This window comes from Mchenga conophoros, linkage group LG19, assembly GCF_057382185.1.
Source record: "Mchenga conophoros isolate Kocher_MC1m ecotype Shallow Benthic linkage group LG19, M_conophoros_male_GT1.1, whole genome shotgun sequence".
Classification (NCBI taxonomy): Eukaryota; Metazoa; Chordata; class Actinopteri; order Cichliformes; family Cichlidae; genus Mchenga; species Mchenga conophoros.
Genome location: NC_140544.1, coordinates 28,658,099 through 28,678,481, shown reverse-complemented (window position 1 = coordinate 28,678,481; position 20,383 = coordinate 28,658,099). Strand labels below are relative to the sequence as shown.

The window sequence follows — 20,383 nt, the reverse complement described above, 5'->3', positions numbered from 1 at the left end:
ACTAAATTTAATAACTTAATGTTTTGTCACAGGATTTGTTTACAAACTTAGACATGTAGATAAGAAACGTTCTTAAGTCAATTTCACAGACATGCTGGAGTCTCAAAATACACCTCCTTTAGACATCCAAGTTCATTTTTTTTATTTTGAAATTTTTTCTGTTTGAATAAAGCGGTTGTGGTCAAGACTTATACTGCTGCTACTGCTTAGAAACTTCTGCTGTAAAAATGAAGACATGTGTAAATTAACATTTTCATTCGTCTATACATAAAGAAGCCATGGAAGCATCAGTGAACTGATCTTACTAACAAGTGAGCGTCACTGTGGTTTTGTATTATAGTGTGTTTTGACTCATCCTCCACACGCAAAAAGTTCATGTATGGCCTTTTGTGCCTGTTTGAATAGCGCTGGCTGGTGATTAACAGCATGCAGCTCTTTAGGAAAATGATTTTTCAGGTTTAAAAGGTTTAAAACAGAGAAGAGGGCAGATTTATGTAAATTATTGGATAAGGTGGTTTTAATGGACACAGTGTATAAAAAGACAGCAACCTTTACATTTGTAGATTTCAACTGAACTTTCACCATCCAGCAAGAAAGCAATCACACGTTACTTAAGAAGGATATTTGTTTACAACTTCCCCCTACTGAAACATGCTCTTCCCTCATTTTTATTCTTTCTCTTTCCTTCACAAAACATCCATACCTTCCATCAGCCCTTTTTAAGCTCTGAAAATTACATTAACAAAGCCAGTAAGTGCTCACAGGAGTGGACCAAAAACACTCCAGACTGAAGTCACTTTTCTGATCAAAAGTATGAGGCTAATGCGACTATCACCTTTCTCCCCGAGCTCCAAAAATACAGATATCTGATTCTGAGCAACCAGAGCTGGGTTTTGTCTCAGGAAGGGGAGAAGTTATACGAGCCTCTGCCTTCTGGTCAAATTATAAAAAAATTCAAATCCTTTTTTCATAAATGCACGTCTTGTCTTGTCTTCTCCTTTTTTCTCTCTCCCTTTAACACATTAGAGAATTTCCCCCCTCTGTTCATCGGGTAATGTATATGATGCTGTCCTTCATTTGACACACAACATGCTATTTAACACCCTAATAGTACAGGATCGTCTGCAGATCCTCCTCCTCGCGTCTGAGTCCTGGGTCATGCATCACTCACACGACTGGGAAGAAAGAGATAAATATTTCTTTCAGCTCTGTCACATAGAAGCTTCCTGAGCAGCTTCCTACTCTTGTGTGTGGAAGCTGTCTTTGGCTCGCAGCCCCCTACATCAAGATAATTAACATTTTTTTCTGGCAGGGTAGTGTTCTGGAAATATAGCAGACCCCTTGCTGTCTGCATACAGCATGAGTTTTGCTTTAGTCAGTTTTATTTTCTCAGAAAAACACACACACACACACACACACACACACACACACACACAGAGCCTGTATCTGCCTCTGGCTTCGGCCGGGCAGGAACATTGTCAGATCCATGCATCATTGGTAAGAAAATCTCCCTACCTCCCCCCACCTTCCACACCACCACCTCCGCCCCTCTGAGGCAGACCTGAAAAGATCCTTTTGTCCCTCATCACCCGCCTAACCCCACCACCCCTCTCTCCCTCCCGTCCCCGCACCTCTCCCCTCCTCTGACACACACCCCTCATACAGCCTATGTGGTTATAGATACCTGGGATGGTCTCACACCCGGCTCTCTCCCGTACCTGCAGGCACCAGACCGTGCAGAGGCGGCTCGGCTTCGGATTTTCTCCTTATACAAGGAGCTCGCTGACTCGGATGCCAGAGAAAACATTAACCCAGCTGAGGCGGGCTCATGTGGGCCACTCTCCGTGTTTATTTGCACACGTCAGGGCCCTTCCTGCTGTTGATTTAGAGCCACTGCCACTTATGCCTATGACAAATGAAATACCCCTTTGATGACTCGGACTCTGTTTGCCATCAGCAGCTGTTGTTACTGGCACTGGGCTGCTCGAGGCTGACGTTACCTCCAGCTTTTGTCATCCAGTCTATAGGCCGGAGCACGCCCTCCACTTGCACTTGTTACACCGGCCGATGAGAGCAAACACCGGGCTGATACAGCACGCTGATTTATGATCGCAGACTTTGTCCGTCCTGATTCGGAAGCGAGGGATTCGAGCGTGATTAAAAGCGCTGTCAGAGTTTCCGTGCCGCATCGATTTTAGTCTCTTGCACATCCTGAAGGTGACTCTGATAGCCTCTCTCTGTCTTGTGGCACAGAGCCTGTGTAATCCTTGCTGTGTCTGTCCTCTGCCGGACATGTTGTCATTAGATTAACAGGTAGTCTCTTTGCTGGCTTTGTGATCACCTGTTTGTTAATTTGTGAATATTTAGCCACTCTGTGTGCCAAGAGTGAAGGTCACGTGCTGCGGGCAGAAATATACATGATGCGGAGGACCTCTGCTCTCTGCTGACCTCTGCTGCATGGTAAACACAGGCAATCCTGTGAGAGACTTGGTTGTGTACTGTAATAATAAATGCAGATTTTACGTTATTACTACAGTTGAAACTACTGCCAGAACTTGTTTTCAATAAATCTAATCGTCTCTTTGCTACAGAAGGCTGCAATGCCAAAATAAAAGTCTTTCTTAATCAGATTTTACAAATTAAAACTCTGCATTGTAAACGCTTCTTATATATTTACATAAGGAATCGTTTTCTCTGCATTAAGAAAACAAATCACTACTTGCATTCTCACTGTTCTTGTGAACTACATTTAATGTCTTTTAACACAAATTTCTGTATAAAGACTTAATATTTTCCCGCTCAGTCATAAATATTTAATGTTACAGAGAAAAGCATCAAGCCCAGTTTTTCCCTGCATTATGTCTCCATCACTCTACATTTTAATGACCGAACAGCTCAGGATTAGAAAAAAGAAATTAAATACTCATACAGCATCATGGATCACACAACCAGTGTATATGTTAGTTAATATTAAAAGAATTTCAGGCAGCCAGCAACATTAAAGTACAACTCCACACATTTACCCATTAGTAGTTGAACTCTTGGTACTTTTGTGAGTACTGTTAGATTCTTACACCGCTGCCAACAGATTACCTTCTCCACCACTGACTTTCATATCACATAATTAGTTCAAAATGCAAAAAGAATAATGACAAAAAATCTCCCCCCTAACAACCAGCCTTGCTGCGGGTATGTAAAGGCCCAGCGGGATAAATCTCTCACACACAGCCACGGCGAGCTGTGATGTCTTAGCAGAAATGAAATGCTGAGAGGAGTCATACCAGTGAGGCCTCTGGGATGGAGAATACCTCAAGGTTTCCTTCACTGAGAGTGGGAGCTGCAGCCCTGCAGCTCTGCAATCTTCGCAATCAGGCAGTAATGCAAGCGGCGACTGTTTCAGATTATGCTCAGGAAATCCTCGGTGCTCTCTGCTCAAAACAATTTACCCTGACATGAGCCCAGAGAGAGCACAGAGGGGGTGGGGGGCAAGAGAGCTGTCCTCACCAGATTCCTGCTCTCAGACCACCTTATTATTATTATTATTATTATTATTATTATTATTATTATTATTATTATTATTATTATTATTACTTCTGTTGACCTCTGTGAGAGTAGGTGTGTCTGTTAATGCTCTGATTGTTTTCAGTGGTTACAGCTGTTTGCTTAATGCTAAAGTCCATGTATTTGGTTTTGTTTTCTTTTGGATGCCATAAGTCAATATAAACTTTAAGCTATTTTTTTCCGCATATGGGATGTTTGCTCATATTTTTTCTGAAAAAAAAAAAAGAGGCTGGTAAAGGTTGAACGGTGGCACTTTCTCATGGCCCGGAACCGACAGAGCAAACTCTCAGAGAGAGCAAAGAAAACACGGCAACAAAAAGCCAATGATCCGCAGCAACTGGGCTAAAATAAATAAATAAATAAAAAAAATTACGCAAAAAAAAAGGAAGAAAAAAACCCTTCCTCCTGTAGCCAAAACATGTATGATGGAGCAGAAGCGATTTTCAAAAGAGTCAAAGCTGGTTCCTGCGTATACACAAGCCTCATGACAGACAGCTGCTGATGTTGACTCATATTAGTGTTGAATTAAATTTCCCGTCATGACTCTCGGTTTATTGTTGAAAAGCTGAGAACCAGTAGAACAGGATTTCATCCGTGCTGGAAGGAAAAAAAGGCGACTTATAATAATTTCCGATTCAAATCCCACCCGTGCAGATTTGGAGATTTGTTTAGTTGTTGTGCAGTTGTCAGGGGACGGGCTCATTCAAGTCCCCCCAAAAAGAAAAAAAAGAAAGATAATAGAAATCTGTCCTATTAATGGCGTGCTTCCTTTGGTTTGCTTGGATTTATAAAAGGCAGTACCAGCCCCCCCCCCCCCCCCCCCCCCCCTTTGTTTTTTTGCCCCTCGCTAAATACACAAATAACACAGAGACAAATTAATTAGTTTTGTTTTATTGGAAACTAATTACCATGACTCTAATGAAAACGTTACCTCTTAGTTTCCATAGCAGGAGGTCGCTATATTTTTTTTTGTTTGTTATCTTTAACAAAATATCATAAATTAAGCAAACGGGCAGTCCAGTTAAGTGTTTCGTTAAGAGTTTCAGAAAGGTCCTGTTTGTGTGTTTCCATGTGCAGGAGATCAGAAAAGCTCCTGTCGTGGAGGGGGTATATGGGTTAAGCGCCTTAAGGAATTTAGTTCTAACCAAATTTAACGACAGACAAGTCAGTCTATATTATAAGATAGGCTACTATAGTGTTATTTCATACATGTATTTAATCTGATACACTTATCAGTCTTTTTCTTTTTTTTCCTGTTTTCTTTTGTCGAATCTGATCGTCTGACAGCCTCTTTAAGAGCCCAAATCCACAAGACTGGAGGTTAGAGGTCCCAACAAAGAGTCCTGCAGTTGGTGTGGGTGTCCGTGCATGCCGTGCACCGGCTGTGGGGCCCCCAGTCCGGACATGGGGTAAGCGGAGGCCCCGGGGTGGCTCATGTTGCCCTGAAGCAAAAGCGCTGAGTTCTGGTCGGGGCTCTGAGGTGGAGAAAACTCGTCCTCCGAGCTGGACATGAGAGACTTTCCTCCGTCTAGAGGGGACAGCTGGTTCTGTTTGTTGCCGCCTGCGTTGTTATTTTCGCTGTTCTCCCTGGAAATGACAACAACGGGGAAATTTAGAGAAAAATGCTCTCAGTTTAGTAGATGACATTATATCAGCGAGGCGGGCCTTGAGGAAACGTCTTTATTAGTTTGTAAACGTGGATGGATATTGCGCACAAACCGCAGCGTTTTTGCTAACAACGAAATTTGTCCTTTGTGAGAGAGAAATGATTAAAAAACATTATTATTGTTCGCCTTCTTATTCTTTTCCTGATTTTTAATTTCACCGCATATTATCTACATTTGCTGATCTGTTTAAAGTAAAAGTCGTGTGTTAGACGCATTTATATCCCCATGTAACCTAATTTAACCTCACAGCCTAACATATTTCAAATTTCCATGGTCTCAAAAAAGTGTCCATATTATTTTATTATGATTTTTTTTTGTAAAGAAATTTTAAAAAAGAAGTCACGTTGATGGATTTCAAATTGTTTTGGATTGCAATTCGAGTCGAGACAAGTCAGGCGTTTTTGAAGTGAGTTCAGCGTTTGACAACATCTCGCTGCTGTTTAACACCTTCACTGTTATCAGGACAGATCTGATGTGGAAACGTGAACACGTCCTAAAATACTCAGTGCGTGGACGATTTGAATGAGGTGTTTCGCATGAGAAGGATTTATATTTTTCTCTTTACTTCAGGATTACTTCAGGGCCACGCTGTCAGAGCGCTGTCACTGATTCATTTATATTCTCGCTGCTTGAAGCCACTTACAAAAAGCATTTTTACCAAAGAATTATTTGCTCTTGAAACATGTTTTTAAAAAAAACACTAAACGCTTTCTGCCATGGAGTGAGACAGCAGCGAGGCTGTGACAGTTTCACGTACCTCTCCTTCGCCTCTGCGGCTCTGTCTCTCTGCCGTCTGTTTTTGAACCAGTTGCTGACCTGCGTGGTGGTCAGTCCTGTGGCCTCGGCCAGCTCCCTCTTTTCCCGCGGGGACGGGTATGGGTTGTGCGTGTACCACTCTCTCAGCACCCCCCTGGATTTCTCCTTAAAGCAGTAGCTTGTCTCCTCACCGTCCCATATCGTGCGGGGCAGCGGGAATTTCCTCCGTACCCGGTACTTCCCTACAGCTCCGAGCGGCCGGCCCCGCAGTTTCTCCGCCTCCACGTAGTGCGCCTTGAGCCAGAGCTGCTGCAGCTTCGGATGGTTGTGCGGAGAAAACTGGTGGCTCTCCAGGATCTTATAAAGCTCTCTGAAGTTCCCCCGATGGAAGGCCACCACCGCCTTGGCTTTGAGGACGCTCTCGTTCTTGTGGAGGTGATCACAAGCGGGCAGCGACCACAGGAAGCGGCCGAGCCTCTCCAGGTTTCCACCCTGCTGCAGCACCTCGCAAACGCACGCCACTTGCTCCTGTGTAAACCCGAAGGACGGTAATATAGACATGATGTCCGGGGCTCAGTCCTCTGCGCTGTTATCCAAAAAGAAGCGGTAGCTGTCGTTGACTTTGTTTATATTCGTTTAATTGTGAGTCCTCGCGGTGCAATCCAGCGCAATCCGACCGCGCTGCACGGGCCTAGAAGCTATCCACTCCACTCCAGCCCCTGATGCGCGCAGCAGATTGGGATGTTGATTGTTGGGACAATTTGTTCCTGTTGGAGATATGTCAGGCTTAAAGGGAGCCTCTGCGTTTCGGTGATTGGCTCTCCCTCTGCCCTGCACCCTGTACAGCAGAGCAGGACTGAGTTTGCAGCTCCGTTTCCTCCCCAGAGGCAGTGCGTCAGGGGCTGAAATAGGAGCGCTCCCACCTCCCGCCCCCACAGTCCCTCTCCCGCTTCATCCGAGGGAGCAGAGCAGCACCTAAACACTAATCAATTATTACAGACCTCTTAAAAGTCGCATTAACGTGTTCTGAATGGAGGCTACATCTTCTTTAAACGGTGACTATGGACGGCAGACCTTCCCGCGTGGGACAAAAAAACCAAACCACAGAATGCTCTCCCTCCACACGTTATCAGTAATCATAGTCAGTGGAGGGTGAACCCACAAAAACACAGAGCTTTTGGTTTTTGAAGACAGGTTTATGCTCGATTAAAACAGAGATTGTAGTCTGCTTTTATAAACAAATAGTTTTAGGTAGAAACCCAGAAGATTTTTTTTATTTTTTGCTGAAATTTATGTTGTTTTAACCAATCCCAAGTCTTTGTTTTTCTTTTGCTTTCTGTTTTTTTTCTTCGATTTACCATCACTGTGTGTTGTGGACACCATAATTACATGCAGGTTGGACATTTTTGCTTCACCCTCACCTTTGATAGCCTATTAATTAACAAAAGCCGTTTATTTTATGAGGTGATATAATTTAATAAGTTCCTCAGATAGCTGGGTCCATTATGCGCCATTACGAACTTCTTTTATACGAGGAACCAACACTACCTGCCAAACGTGTTACGGCCCATAGACCACCAGTAGGAAAACAGCCACTTAAGCGTGTGTGTGTGTGTGTGTGTGTGTGTGTGTGCGTGTGTGTGAGAGTAAGAGGGAAAGAGAGAGAGGTTGTTAAAATATCATAGTGGACCTTTGCAATTTGCCAAACATCCTCACGAATAATAATAACACATAAACACTTAATACACACTTTATAAAACTGAAATAAAATAAAATCCATCCTGCTGGTGACAAACATTTTGCTGATCCACGTGAGTCTTAATATTAATATTATAGCCCATCCGGACAAATAAAAGATGCCACTTTTTTGCTTCATTCTCCTTTTTATCACTGGGTTTCTGGAGAGACCCCATTCAGTCTGCAGCCTATACATTTATATTTCAAGGATTAGACGGGCACCGCACTGGCTCCAGTGTTTTCTGCGGGGTGAAACTCTAAACCAATCCATTAGTAAATGAGTTCACTGCGACACTGGTCCTCGGTGGTGCAGTTGTTGGTTTGAGCCATATAGATCACATTTCTTTATCTACACCAGAGTCTGAAACTTAAACCCCCCTTTCAATATGTTATATGGGGCGGGATTGAATTATAATATATACAAAATTTAACCAAAAACAATTTCACAGAAAACGTTTTTGTTTTTGAAGACCTTAGATCTCGCTAAGGCATATTTTTGTGATAAAGATTTAATGCTTTGAACTCGTTTTAGTGCTGTCAAACTCAGTAAAATGCACTTCTAAAGACTCTGGAGCAAGGCTGTAAATCACGCTGTAAGATTTTACGGGCAAACGTGTGAAAAACAAAACGTCTCAATATTCGGGAATATGGGCGAATGTCCAGGCTATTAAATAATAAAAACAGAAAATGAATTCAAAACTGCGGGTTAAACATCCACGTGATCGCTTCAGTGCTATGCTGCTATTTGAACTCGCTGAAAGGACAGGCCCTTGAAATGCAGCATCTCATTTTCGAGGTCATAAAGACGAGAATTTAATTTGTGTAGTATATTAAATGGAAACACTGCAGAAAAACAAATAATTTATGAAATTTGAAACGAATTGTTTAGCGTGTGTTCATTAATTTGAAGCACTTTCCTCTTGGATGGACCGCTGTCTCACCAAGCTCAAATTATAGCTACTGGGAAAAAAAAGTATATATTATTGTTTAAAAAAACAGAAAACATTCAAATGTCCACTTTTCTCACACATGCGCAGTTAAAAGCCCAAAACCTCAATTTGATTCAAATGTAACTAATGCTGTGGGATTTATAATGTGGAACAAGAGTAAAAGCGGATACCCTATGCAAAAAACAAACAAAAAAACCCTCTGAGGTAGGTGGACACGGGACTAGGCTGGGGTGTAAGCAGCACTCGGGCTGTGTAAAACCCTCAGTGCTTCAGTAAATGAGCTGTCTGATGAGCGGCTCTCGGGTTTCTCTAATATTTCTACCACATTGCGCCGCGCCTCCTCCTTTAACCCGAGCAGCCCGGGGGGCGAGATTATTTCAAGATGTGGACTCTCCCCCTCTGCCACGGCCAGTGCTGGTCTGCTCATACCCCGACAAGGAGTTAATGCAGTACTCGGATAGGCTATCAGTCGTTAGGCCTATTCGTTCCAGGGAGCAGGGATTCCTCATTCTGTACTTTTTTTCTTTTTGTCCCCACGCTGTCTCATTCGTCCTTTATTAACTTATAAACCCCGACTCCCTTCCTGTGTGCTGCTGAAATCCAGCACCGATTTCACAGAAAAAAATTAAATAAACTTTTTTTCCCCTCTCCCCCCTTCTCTCATTAATCTGGGGTTTATGCGTAAAGGAGGCCATTGATCTGAGCTCTCTGAATTATGCCCTTCCAACTCCTTATTTGGACTAATTAGCCCTTTGACAGCAGCATACACCAGAGCATTTTGTGCAATATTGATTTTAAAAAAATAGGTGAAATGTCGCACTTTTACTCAATTTCAGTGCGCGACAACTCAAAACAGTGAAAACACTTCATAAAAATGTCATCGTCAAAAAGACAAAAGAGAGGGGTGGTGGGGGGTAAGTTTCCTATTGTAGGGTTAATTTTTCCCCCTCAAATATAGAGGAAAATTGAAACGAGCACTGGCTCACTTAACAGATGGTTTTCAGTCTGTCTAAATCCAAAGTGCTATTTCAGCTGTATGGACTGGAACAAAGCCGATGCTGTTTAAATTGAGTGAAAAATGTCAGATTTAGTCTCCATGGTGTTTGAGCATTGTGGGGTTTTTTCCCCTTAAAGGAAAATGTCACTCCAACAACATGTATTTAACATGAATCATTTATTTATTTAAAGGGAAAAAAATCCCAAATCAACAACGCATAGGTGGATTCCGGTTATGAGTGACGCCTGGTATTTCTTAGTTTCATATGGCAGCTCACATATGACTGACTCCACATTGGGCAACAGATTAATAAATATAAGTAAATATAAGTAAACCCTTTCGTTGCCTCGGAGATTTGCCCATTCAAGATGCTCTAAATGTCTCTTCGATTAGGAGTAAAAGAGGTTTATCCGGTTATGTGGATGGCAGTTTAAAAAAAAGGCAGCTCCTTCTCTCAAAACAAAACACAACTGTTGACATGAGTGAGTTAAATGAAATTGGAGCTGCAATTATCAGCTTAACAGAGTTTCCTGTCATGTTGGAAAATTAGACCTGGTACAAGTGTACTGGGGTTAGACCCCCTCCACCACTGCCACCATCACCACTCACCCACCCGCCCCTCCTCATCAAAATCATTACGCATTTCCTCAGAGGACCACCTCCACAAATATGCAATTACGGCCTTGGCTTTTACTGCGCTCTGCTCGGTAAACACGCTCCGGGCATGTGGAGGAGCACATGCCCATGTTTTAGAGAAACTCTTTTCTTGGATGGATAAACAAACGAGGTCGGCAGACCAATCCATAAACAAACAAACAAAACAAAAAATTTAAAAAGGGAACAATTTCAACGTGATGTGCCGGGGAGCCATGTGTGCCTTCTGGCAGGGAGGGGGCGCCATGACAATACTTCGCATCCGAGTCCAAATGTAAAACCCTGAGAGGATGGAGGATGAGCTGGTATTTGGGTATTAGGAGTCGCGCAGTTGTGTGGCAGGTGTGCGGGTGCGCCTTATGGTCTGCATTGGTCACTTCAGTCCTCATGTGCGCAGCTCCTGTTACAAAGTGGTGTTTTTTTCTCTTTGGGAAATACCTTTGACCACTGTGGTGTGCACTTGATGCTGCCTCCCAGCTGCTGCCCCTGAGTGTGTGTGCGTGTGTGTGTGTGCGTGTGTGTGTGTGTGTGTGTGTGTTTGTGAGAGAGAGAGAGAGAGAGAGAATGTGAGTGCATCACACAAACACTCAGACTCACACATGCACACTTAAAGCTGTCCTCATGAGTTATGTTTTCTGTCCTTGTGCTCCAGAACAAAGCAGTGAATCATGCTGTTTGCATCCCCCCACCCCATCTCTTGCCACACTGGGTGATGCAGCAGACATGTGTGCATACCTCACACTCTGCCAAACAACAACTTAGGAGGTAAAAGAAAACTCTACAAGGTCATTATTTCCCCTCCATAGTTCAAACACTGCCACATACTTTCCACAGCCCGGCTGGAGCCAGCAGACTGTTTGTGCCAGGACCGGGGCTCGGCCTGTATGGTGGGTCTGTACAGGGCAGGCTGGTACCCGCTGACCCCTGCCCTCTCATTAGTGGGACGTGGAGCAGCGGAGTACCGTGCTCCCCAGGTCATGTTACATATGGCTTGCAGTCTGCTGCGCCGCATTAAATGTCAGCTTTGAAACCATCTGAAAGATCAGAGGTCAGTGTTTTTAATAAGGCCAGAGTTCTGGGGGAGTTCCCTCCTTTTTAACTGCTCGCCTGAGTATGTTTCACGTTGCGTGTTTGAAATTGTGGACAAAATGATCCACTGCACTGTTTGGTTTGGCGTTGGGGATGTCCTGGGGTTTTTTTTCTTTGTTTTTGCCCATAAAAAAGCATTTTATTTATGAAATCTTTAAACATTCTGCTGTAGAAATCCAAACACGCCGTCTTTGTGGCAGCGCTTATTTTCCTTTTCTGCTGAATTCATAGGCACAATACACAAAGGTGGAATTTGGAGTTTTCTGTTCCCCCTCTCCACCCTCCTCTCCCCTCCCCGTGAGATCCACAGACTATGGGATCCTGCTGGAAATGGGATATTGTTCTGGGCTCCAACAAAGCTGTTTTCACCCTCTTCAATATTACAGGAGGAGCTACCTGATACCTAACAATCAGCTAATCCACTGCCCATGGCAACGAGGTCACCTGTGCACAGGTAACTTTATCCAGGTTGCCTGCTTCTCTCTCCCTTTCCCGATAGTCCCTGCCATTTTTCTTCTCCCCCTCTCTGTGACTCAACAGTGAGCACAGACAAACAGCCTCTGTTTATTTAGGTCATCAGCTAGATCATATATAACTCCCGTAGCCAGGATTCCCCGAGCAAGGACGACTCCTATAATCCAGCACAGACACACACTGCAGAAAATAAAAATCCCCTGCTGTTCATTCATTTGTCAAACTTTGTCTCCATCTTATCTCTCCACTGCTGGTTTGGTCAGGTGCCCATTGCGCGAACAAGTATTGGCTTGTGATTCATGAATTCACAGCGAATCCCCTCAAGCCTTGAGAAGAGCCTCGGCTCTTTTCTGGATCAACTCTGTGTCTGTGAGTGACAGCACCTCAGATTCATTCTTCCATATGTTGAAGTTAGGGAGTGGGGGACTTGGCCTTCGCTCAGGGAAAAGACCATTGGATTGGACTGAGCTGTGGGGAGCTGCAGACCCCCCACCCAAAAGGAGCTTTACCTCTGGAAATCTCATTGCTGTTTATTTGAATTACAGAGACTGAGATGAGAAAAGGAGGCCTAATGAACTCCAGGTTGCCAGGCATGTGCAAACGATCACTGCAGGTTTGCAGAGAGCTGCACCAGGCTCGCTGGATTAAAGTGTGCCAGTTCACCCCTCCCCAACCCCGTATCCTCACAATCTGGCTGCACAGGACTCCAAAACACTGAGATGAGATGTTCTTTTTGTCCATCATAAACTTCCATTTATCTCAGACATGCTGTGACGAAAGAGAATTAAATAACGCTATTAGTCATCTTCTAGAAAGAATTAAAAATGCCTGTTTTCCGTTTTTATAAATATAAACTTTTATTGCAGTATGGAGATTTAGAAAAATACATTCACATAATTTCAGATAACAAACATATAATTCAAACTAAGATTAAAAAACAAAAAGCAACAAAGACACAAAAAAGACTATCTTTTGCCCACAACTCGTTTTTGGTTTATGACATTAAAGCACTGAGGATACTTTCACTGAAATGCCCACTCAAATGAGAGGATCATGTCACAGATCCTCAAGAAAAGTGTTACGAGGCCACTAGCATGTAGATCCACTGATAAATATGCATGGTGCGAGTTGGCCATGAGGTTGAAATGTCCCGCTTACGGTCACGTATGAAAGCGAGAACTCCTGCTGTGAAAAGCAAATGGGCTCTGCACTCCTGTGTCTTTCCCTCAGTTGATACCCGACTAATGTCCCGGCGACGGTGACAGTGGGAAATCTCTGAAGCTGCGTGGCAGCGCACGAGCCACAACAGAGCTTCATTTTATGTTAGTCACAAGACAAAGATTAAAAAAGTACAAGGCACAAGTGTCCCAAACACGATGATGCCACGCAAAGAGAAATGACCACAATCTCTCTCTGTTTTTAAAGTGGGATGATTTAAAAAACAAAAACACAATTTGTCCACTTAGTCACGTCCATAACTTCTGTCCCTTTGTTCCTTATACTTTTCGAAAGCATACGTGATGTTTGCACCTGGTTTTTACAGAAAAAATATAATTCGTGATCACTGACATCATGGAGACGGGTCATAATGGAAGATGATACAGCACGGTGTCACCACATCAAGTTGACATACTATTAGCTGCAGCATTAGAAAAAACATGTGACGTCCAGCGTGCGAGCTGACCTTTTTGATCATCGTTCATATGCTGGTCTCACAGGTTGATGATGAGGCTTGAAATAGGAGCCATTGCCGAGAGGGTTGTGCGTTTGTTGAGGTGTGTCACACATGACAAAACCCTCAACACAAAGGCTGTTTGAAACACATCCGTTGTATTGTCACTATGGTAGTGCAAATGCCCAAACAGGCCAATGCCATTGTGTATGTTAAGTAGCAGAAAGGCACATTTTGTCTTAAATGTTGTCCCATTTTTGAACCCTCCCAGCCCATTTGGTATGAGTTAAAGCACAAAAAGCTGCACTTTTTAGTACTGATTTGTGAGGCTTTTGTAGACAATCTAAAGTGCTTACTGAAGGACACTCCCCCACCCCCAAATCAGCAGCTTTGTGTGTTTAGTGACCTATTCTCTTTATAAACGCGTGTGCAGTCCTTCAGTAAAGCTGTTGCTGTTTAACTGACCATTATCATAGAGGCTCACTTGCTGTTCCCCCTACAGCATGACCTTTTTGGTTTGACCCAGATGACGCATTTAGTTTGGAGGAACATCCTTGTCACATGACTCGAGGCTTTCCAGCACCTGCTTCTGCAGATCAAATCCACTCAACAGGAAGTAGCAGGTGCAGTCTATAAAAATGCACATTTAGACACGGCTTAAACGCTTACAGCAACATCTTCTGTTAGCACATCACCATCATAATGTTTCGTCTTAGGAAGCTGGGCTTTAAAAAAAAATCTCACAGGCTTTTTTTTATTATTATTATTTCGTGATAAACTGATAAAGCCCACCTACTAGGCTCCTCTCTGACTTGAGTGCATTGTAAAAGTCAAATGAATGCAAATAATTTAACATTGAAAAGGAAATGAATGTTTTTTAAAAAAAAAAACAAAACAAAAAAACAACCCACACACACGCACACAAAAAGGAGTAAAAAGATTCATCATATCACTGCTTGGGCGGACTTGAGTGCTTCTGCAAAAGGGAGAGGTTTGAGGTTAAAGGTCAGCCATGTCCTCATCCATCTGCACTGTCTGTAGTTTGGCCAGCTCCTTTCCCTCCGTAGCCTCCATCTCCCCACACATTGCCCGCACCATTTCGTTCATGCTTCCTGAACCCGAGCCATCCACCTTGCTCTCTGAAAGGTTCATGTAGTTGTTGTTCATGCCGGGGCCCATCAGGTGTGAGGACGGTGCCCCTCGGACCTCGTGGCCCCCAAGGTACTCTGTGGGCTGGAGGTGGTGGTTGCTCGGTTCTGTTTGAGCCATCAGGGGTGTACTGACAGTGAGGGTGGTGTAGACCTCTGAGTCCGGGCTGGATGAGCTGACGGCAGTGACCTCGGCGGTTGAGGCGGGACCTCGGCTGGAGGAAATCTCTTCTGAACCGGAGTAGTTGATTTGACCACTGGGGTCCAAGTGGAGCCCGTGATGGTACGAGGAATAAACACCTCCCTCCAGAGGCTCCTTCTTGATGGATGGCTGGCCGCTATTGCTCATGCTGTAGAGAACCGTACTGTGGTGCAAAGATGCCATGGTCAGTTTGTCCTGCTGCTCGAATGAGTCGCCACTGGAGGAACTCACTGCTACATTATTCAGAGCCATGGTACCTGTGGTGATACAACAATAGATCAATACATATATCTTTCTCCAGTTTGGCTGCAGTAGATCCCCTTCCCGCTGCCTGATCCCCTCTTCGGTTCTTGCAGTATTATGCGTTCCATTTACAGCAGGCCTTGGCCGCAAAATTGCTGTTGTGTGTCTTACACACTTTGAGGACGTTAAGATCGACCCTGCAGTTGCACCAGAGAACAAATGAATAACGCTGCCAGAACTCAAGAGAAAGCTGCAATTTTCTGTTTTTTTTCTTCTTCTTCTAATTATTCATCCTGGTTTACATTCTCTGCTTCATGTCAAAGTAAGTGCTGTAATGGCTTATTCCCTGTTAGTGCATTTCATGGCCTCTGATTGTCTGCAACATATTTCCCCTCCCCTGCTCTGGAGATCAAGAGCGTAATGATGATGAGTGATGGTGACTTCAGAACTTGTTTTTATCCATCTCTGGGGTTTTAAAAGGACCACCACTTCTATATATACGTGTGTGTGTGTGTGTGTGTGTGTGTGTGTGTGTCCCTTCTATATTTCTTCTGGTCTGTGTTATGTGCACCATCAGCCCCTAGGGCTATGGCCCAAACACAGACAAGCCAATAAAGCAGGTCAGATATATTGGGTGGGTGTAGTAGAGACCTGTTGACAAACCACTGGGGACATTTAAGGAGGGGAAAGAGCAACAATCACGTATTATAATGCAAGGTGGTATAAGGCTGTGATTTCTGTGCTATAGATTTAATTCAGATCTTCATTCTGATACAACATTGGATTCTGTTTTTGTACTTTTGTTGACTTTAAAAGTATATAAAGACAGTTTGATTCATATATAACTGTCTGTTATTAAAATCAACAGCAGATGGCTCTAATTTTTATCTAAAAATCTTTTATCTCCCTTATGAGACATTGTTGCTTCCTTAGTGAGAATAGTTAAAGTACAATTATTCTTAGCATAGTTATATTTGTATCCATGTCCATTCTGACTCAGTCTCTTCCATGAACATTTCAGCTACACATGACCACGTAACCTCTAAAGGTAAAAAAGAAGATCAAAGTATTAAAACTGAATCATCTTAGACAGCAAATCACTTCATGAACCCACCTTGTTGTGTAATTGTTGAAGAAGAGGAGGCAGAAGAAAGCTGCAGGGGAGGAAGACCTACGTCGCTGTTGAGTAATGAGCTGCCATCGCTGTCAGAGACTCCACTTGGTACCTGGACCAGGCTGTAGCCACCCAGCTGCAGAGCGCCTGATGGGGAGCTGAATGTCAGAACAGAGGAGCCGCCATTCTGGGCAGCCATGGTGTGAACCCCTTCCAGCTTCACCTCTGACCCATTCACACAGCCAGCGTAAGATGCATATGGCAGGGTGGACTCCTCAGCATTCCCTAGTCCTTTGTCCTGTCCTGTCTGCATCTGCATGTCCACTCCAGAGCCCCCCAGCAGCACCCCTCCAGAGGGTCTCAGAGGATTAAATGCCAGGGGCTGGATGCCCAAATTGAGCCCGTTGAAGAGGATGTTTCCAGGTGAGTGGAGGTAAGATGATCCACCATTGTGAAATACAGTAGAGGGCGTGTTACTGGTCACTAGACTTCCATTGTAGAGACCGCCACTGCTGGATCCAGGAGGCATCTTGATGTCCCCGATCTGTTGGATGACCACCCCACTGTCCAGAGGTCCCGTCTGAATAGGAAGGTTCCCGTGGGTTATCACCCCATCTGAAGAATTGGAGAGAGGACGAGGAGACAGCTCCTCCTGGCCTTTACTGGACTCATCCTCTGTGCTGTGGTTTCCATCTGATTCACTGTAGAAAAACAAAAGAGGAGGGAGAAAGATGGCAAATGGTGTGTAACAAAACAGAGGAAAATAAAAAGGGAAAATTTGTGTACCATTTGTATATGTTTCTGGGAAGGAAGAACACTATAAACACCGACACAATTAGACCATAAACTCGTATAATGGAATTCATTTCATTTCCACCCACATTTTGCTTTTAAGCCAGAGCACACAGACTCACATTTATTGCTGGGTTATTACAAAGCTTTGAAGGCAGGCTGTGTCTGTGTAGCCCTCTTACCTCATGGAGAGCTGCATGGACAACAACCAGGCAGCGTCAACAACCGTGCAACCATTTGGCGCAATAAATTCTGGAGTGACAAAATGCCAGCTCTGACAGGACAAATGGCTTCAAGTATTTATTTATTTGTTTTGCCTCTGATTTGGGACGTTCCAATGAAAATTCTTATTTTTAATTTTCCAAGAATAACAAAGTGAAAGAATAGGAGCAGCTATATTAGCAGCCTCATTTTGTTTACTAGCCCCCTTTTAAAAGACTGATTAAAACAGCTGCACCACTTCACACCCCCACTCCCCCCTAAGGGACACACACACACAAACACACACGCATCTAAACCCACCACTTCCAGGAAAATATAAAAGGGTGTCACAAGTTTAAAAAAAAAAAAAAAAAAGGGGAAAAAAGAGAACGAAATCAAAGGTTTATAAAGATTTAAAAACTTTGAAATTATTATTTTTTTACTGGCGATTTTAAGACAGCTTACAATGGTGTGTATATGCCTCTGTGTGTGCGCGCGTTCGTGCGCGTGTGTGGTTAGAGAGACAGAGGGGTCACCTCCACCAGGTGTGCGTCATCTTTGTTCACTCAGAGGGAAACATGAAAGAATAGCGTGCACATGTCAGTCTGTTTGTCTGCGGGATTATGAAATGAAGCGCAGGAGTTGATGGAAGCTCTGAGATCCTTTCTTGATCCAAAAGGAAGAAGGGGAGGGCAAAAAAAAGAAGTCATGATCATGAAAATGATTTATGTGCTACTGGGTACACGCGCACCACCAAGTGTGTGCGTGCGCGCGCTCAAACACACGCACACACACCACGAATAGATAAGAAGATTTTAACCTTTCAAGTCATCTTTTGAACCGTCTCATTAAAGTTGCCCACTCCCCGCGTCTGATAGTTTAATCGCTGAAGTGTGTATTTTGTTGCTTATGGTTTCCATGCCTCTTAGCACCAACGCACTTGAAACTTGATCTGAATGGCAACAGCTTCATATTTCAAAACATTAAAAGCGTGCTCCTAACCCCTTTTACAAATAAATTTTTGTGTTTCTGAACTATGAATAGTTATTGATTTAAATTGTTCGTTCTTATTTGTGAGGCCGGCAAGACGATTATGAAATACACTCGGTATTGTCAGTAGTCGAACTTGGTCCAACTGCATAATATAGCCGCTTTTCCATTAAAAAAACAACAACTTTTAAATACTTGGTAAAGTTAATCGGCGTTCATTTTAATTAAAGGGCCTTTTACGCACATAATCTTCAGAAGTAAAATTTATTGCCGTTTGATGAGCGATCTGTGACGGGAAAAGGTCTGTGGCGTGCTCCTTTTGTTGCCTCACCTTTTTGATTGTGCTTCCGACGGGTTTCTGTCTCTCTGTCTCCTGTTTTTGAACCAGTTGCTGACCTGGGTCAAGGAGAGTCCGGTTATCTTGGCGAGATTTCTTTTCTCCGCTGGAGACGGGTACCTATTTTGATTATACAGATCCTTCAGTGCGTTCCGCGACCTCTCCTTGAAACAATAAACAGTCTCCTCGCCGTCCCAGATAGTCCTGGGGAGAGGATACTTTCTCCGGATTCGGTACTTGTCCACTGCGCCCAGGGGTCTACCCCGCGCCTTCTCCGCCTCGGTGTACCGCGCTTTGTACCACAGATCTTGCAGAAAGGTGTGGTTGGACGGACTAAAACTGTGGTTCTCCAAAATACTGTACAGCTCCTGATACCGAGCCTGATGGAAAGCTACGAGGGCTTGAGCTTTCAGGATGCTTTCGTTGCCCCGTAGCAGGTCACTCTGTGGCAGGGACCACAGGAACCTGGCCAGCCGGTCCACATTGCCTCCCTGCTGCAGTGCCTCGCAGACACACGCCACTTGCTCCGGGGAGAAAGCAAGAGAGGAAGCGGCATTCACCAACAGCTCAGTGCGCACCGCGTCAGTGCTGGGAGTCGTGCGCTCCATGGGCAACTCCGCCGCGTCCAGCGCCACAAGCTTGATGCACTCCCGCGTATCCACCTCCTTCACATTTTCCCTCTTGATGTCATTTGCTGTTGTGACTTCTCCGGCAGAAGAAGAAGACATTTTTTTTTTTTTTGGTTCAAGCCTTCCCTGGTAAAGTCACTCCTCCCCGCTCGATCAGGTTACCTCCTCGCCATGCGAATGCGATCGGATATCTGACAGCAGCTGTAAGTAGATATCTCTCTCCCCTTTTCCTTCCAACGTGACTTTTACTCTGCGGGGACTGGAGCTGGAGGGAGACACGGTGGGGTCTATCTACAGGAGCGCCTCGCTATTGGCCGTCGAGGGCCCGTAAGGGAGGAGCGAGCATGGATTCAGACGCGAATGTTTGGTTTCCAGCTGTCAGTCATATAACTTCCAGTAGATTAACGTAGCTCACCTGTGCAAGGTGAGTGCTTTTGTGATCGTGGGAACGGGATATCTTTGTTGTCTGTATTGTCAGGAGATCATTTGTCTGTAGGTATGCACATAAAAGAATGTTTTATTTCCATCTCGATGTATGGAAATCCAAACGGAAGTAATGCTGGGAATACTGTCACTCACTTTATTTAGCCAGTTTACATTTATTTTGACAATTTTAAAGTAACAAATGTTAACAAAAAATAGATATCAGATTTACTCACACTTTAAATTTGTTTTTATTGTTATTTCAGGAATGAAGGTAATAAAGTTTCAGCACAGATCCTGCTTTAAGTGGCTATTGCGAGGTTGTAGCCTACCCCTCCCACCAAAGACTGGATCAGAATACTATACGCGACCAAAGTAATGTCAGAAAAAAAACAGCACACCCCTATGAAAGATATCATATGAGGACTAGACCTCAAATTTCTCTCAAGAGTAGCTCATTCCCAAATCAGGTGATCTGTCTAGCATCACGTAACAGGTGTCCAACACCACATCATTACTGATATTTGAACTTTAAATTATGTTTTCATTGAATCTTTTATAGTAAAAGAGTCTCAGATCGTCTTAACAATTACTAGCATCCACATATAGTCAATAAACTATTATAGCTCAAGCACTGGGAGGAATGAAAACTAAAAATATTTAAATATCAAACTAATTCCTACGAAGTTCACGTTTTCTCGCAATGATTTCATAAAACTAACTTAATGTAACTTACGAGTTGTTTTC

At 43.8% G+C, this 20,383-nt stretch overlaps 3 protein-coding genes across 4 annotated transcripts in view; 1 reads left to right on the top strand and 2 right to left on the bottom strand.

Moving 5' to 3' along the window:
• Nucleotides 1-4,970, top strand: part of ppm1aa (protein phosphatase, Mg2+/Mn2+ dependent, 1Aa) — a 63,578-nt gene extending 58,608 nt beyond the window's left edge. Inside the window, exon 7 of one of the 2 annotated variants that reach the window (XM_085256901.1) lies at nt 4,849-4,970. In XM_085256901.1, coding sequence (XP_085113027.1) covers nt 4,849-4,886 — 38 coding nt within the window. In that variant the 3' untranslated portion in view covers nt 4,887-4,970. The remainder of the gene's footprint in view (nt 1-4,848) is intronic. The other variant, XM_085256906.1, reaches the window with a different exon arrangement.
• Nucleotides 4,450-6,838, bottom strand: LOC146552513 (homeobox protein six1b). Its single transcript, XM_085256908.1, has 2 exons — nt 5,986-6,838; nt 4,450-5,148 (listed from the first exon to the last, which is right to left on the bottom strand). The coding sequence occupies exons 1-2, from the start codon at nt 6,543-6,545 to the stop codon at nt 4,854-4,856; spliced, it is 855 nt and encodes a 284-aa protein (XP_085113034.1). The 5' UTR covers nt 6,546-6,838; the 3' UTR covers nt 4,450-4,853.
• Nucleotides 6,839-12,716: 5,878 nt separating this feature from the next.
• On the bottom strand, nt 12,717-19,456 carry six4a (SIX homeobox 4a). Its single transcript, XM_085256899.1, has 3 exons — nt 18,579-19,456; nt 16,265-16,965; nt 12,717-15,164 (listed from the first exon to the last, which is right to left on the bottom strand). Exons 1-3 carry the CDS (start codon nt 19,310-19,312, stop codon nt 14,557-14,559), a joined length of 2,043 nt encoding a protein of 680 aa, XP_085113025.1. The 5' UTR covers nt 19,313-19,456; the 3' UTR covers nt 12,717-14,556.
• Between the last annotated feature and the right edge of the window lie 927 nt (nt 19,457-20,383).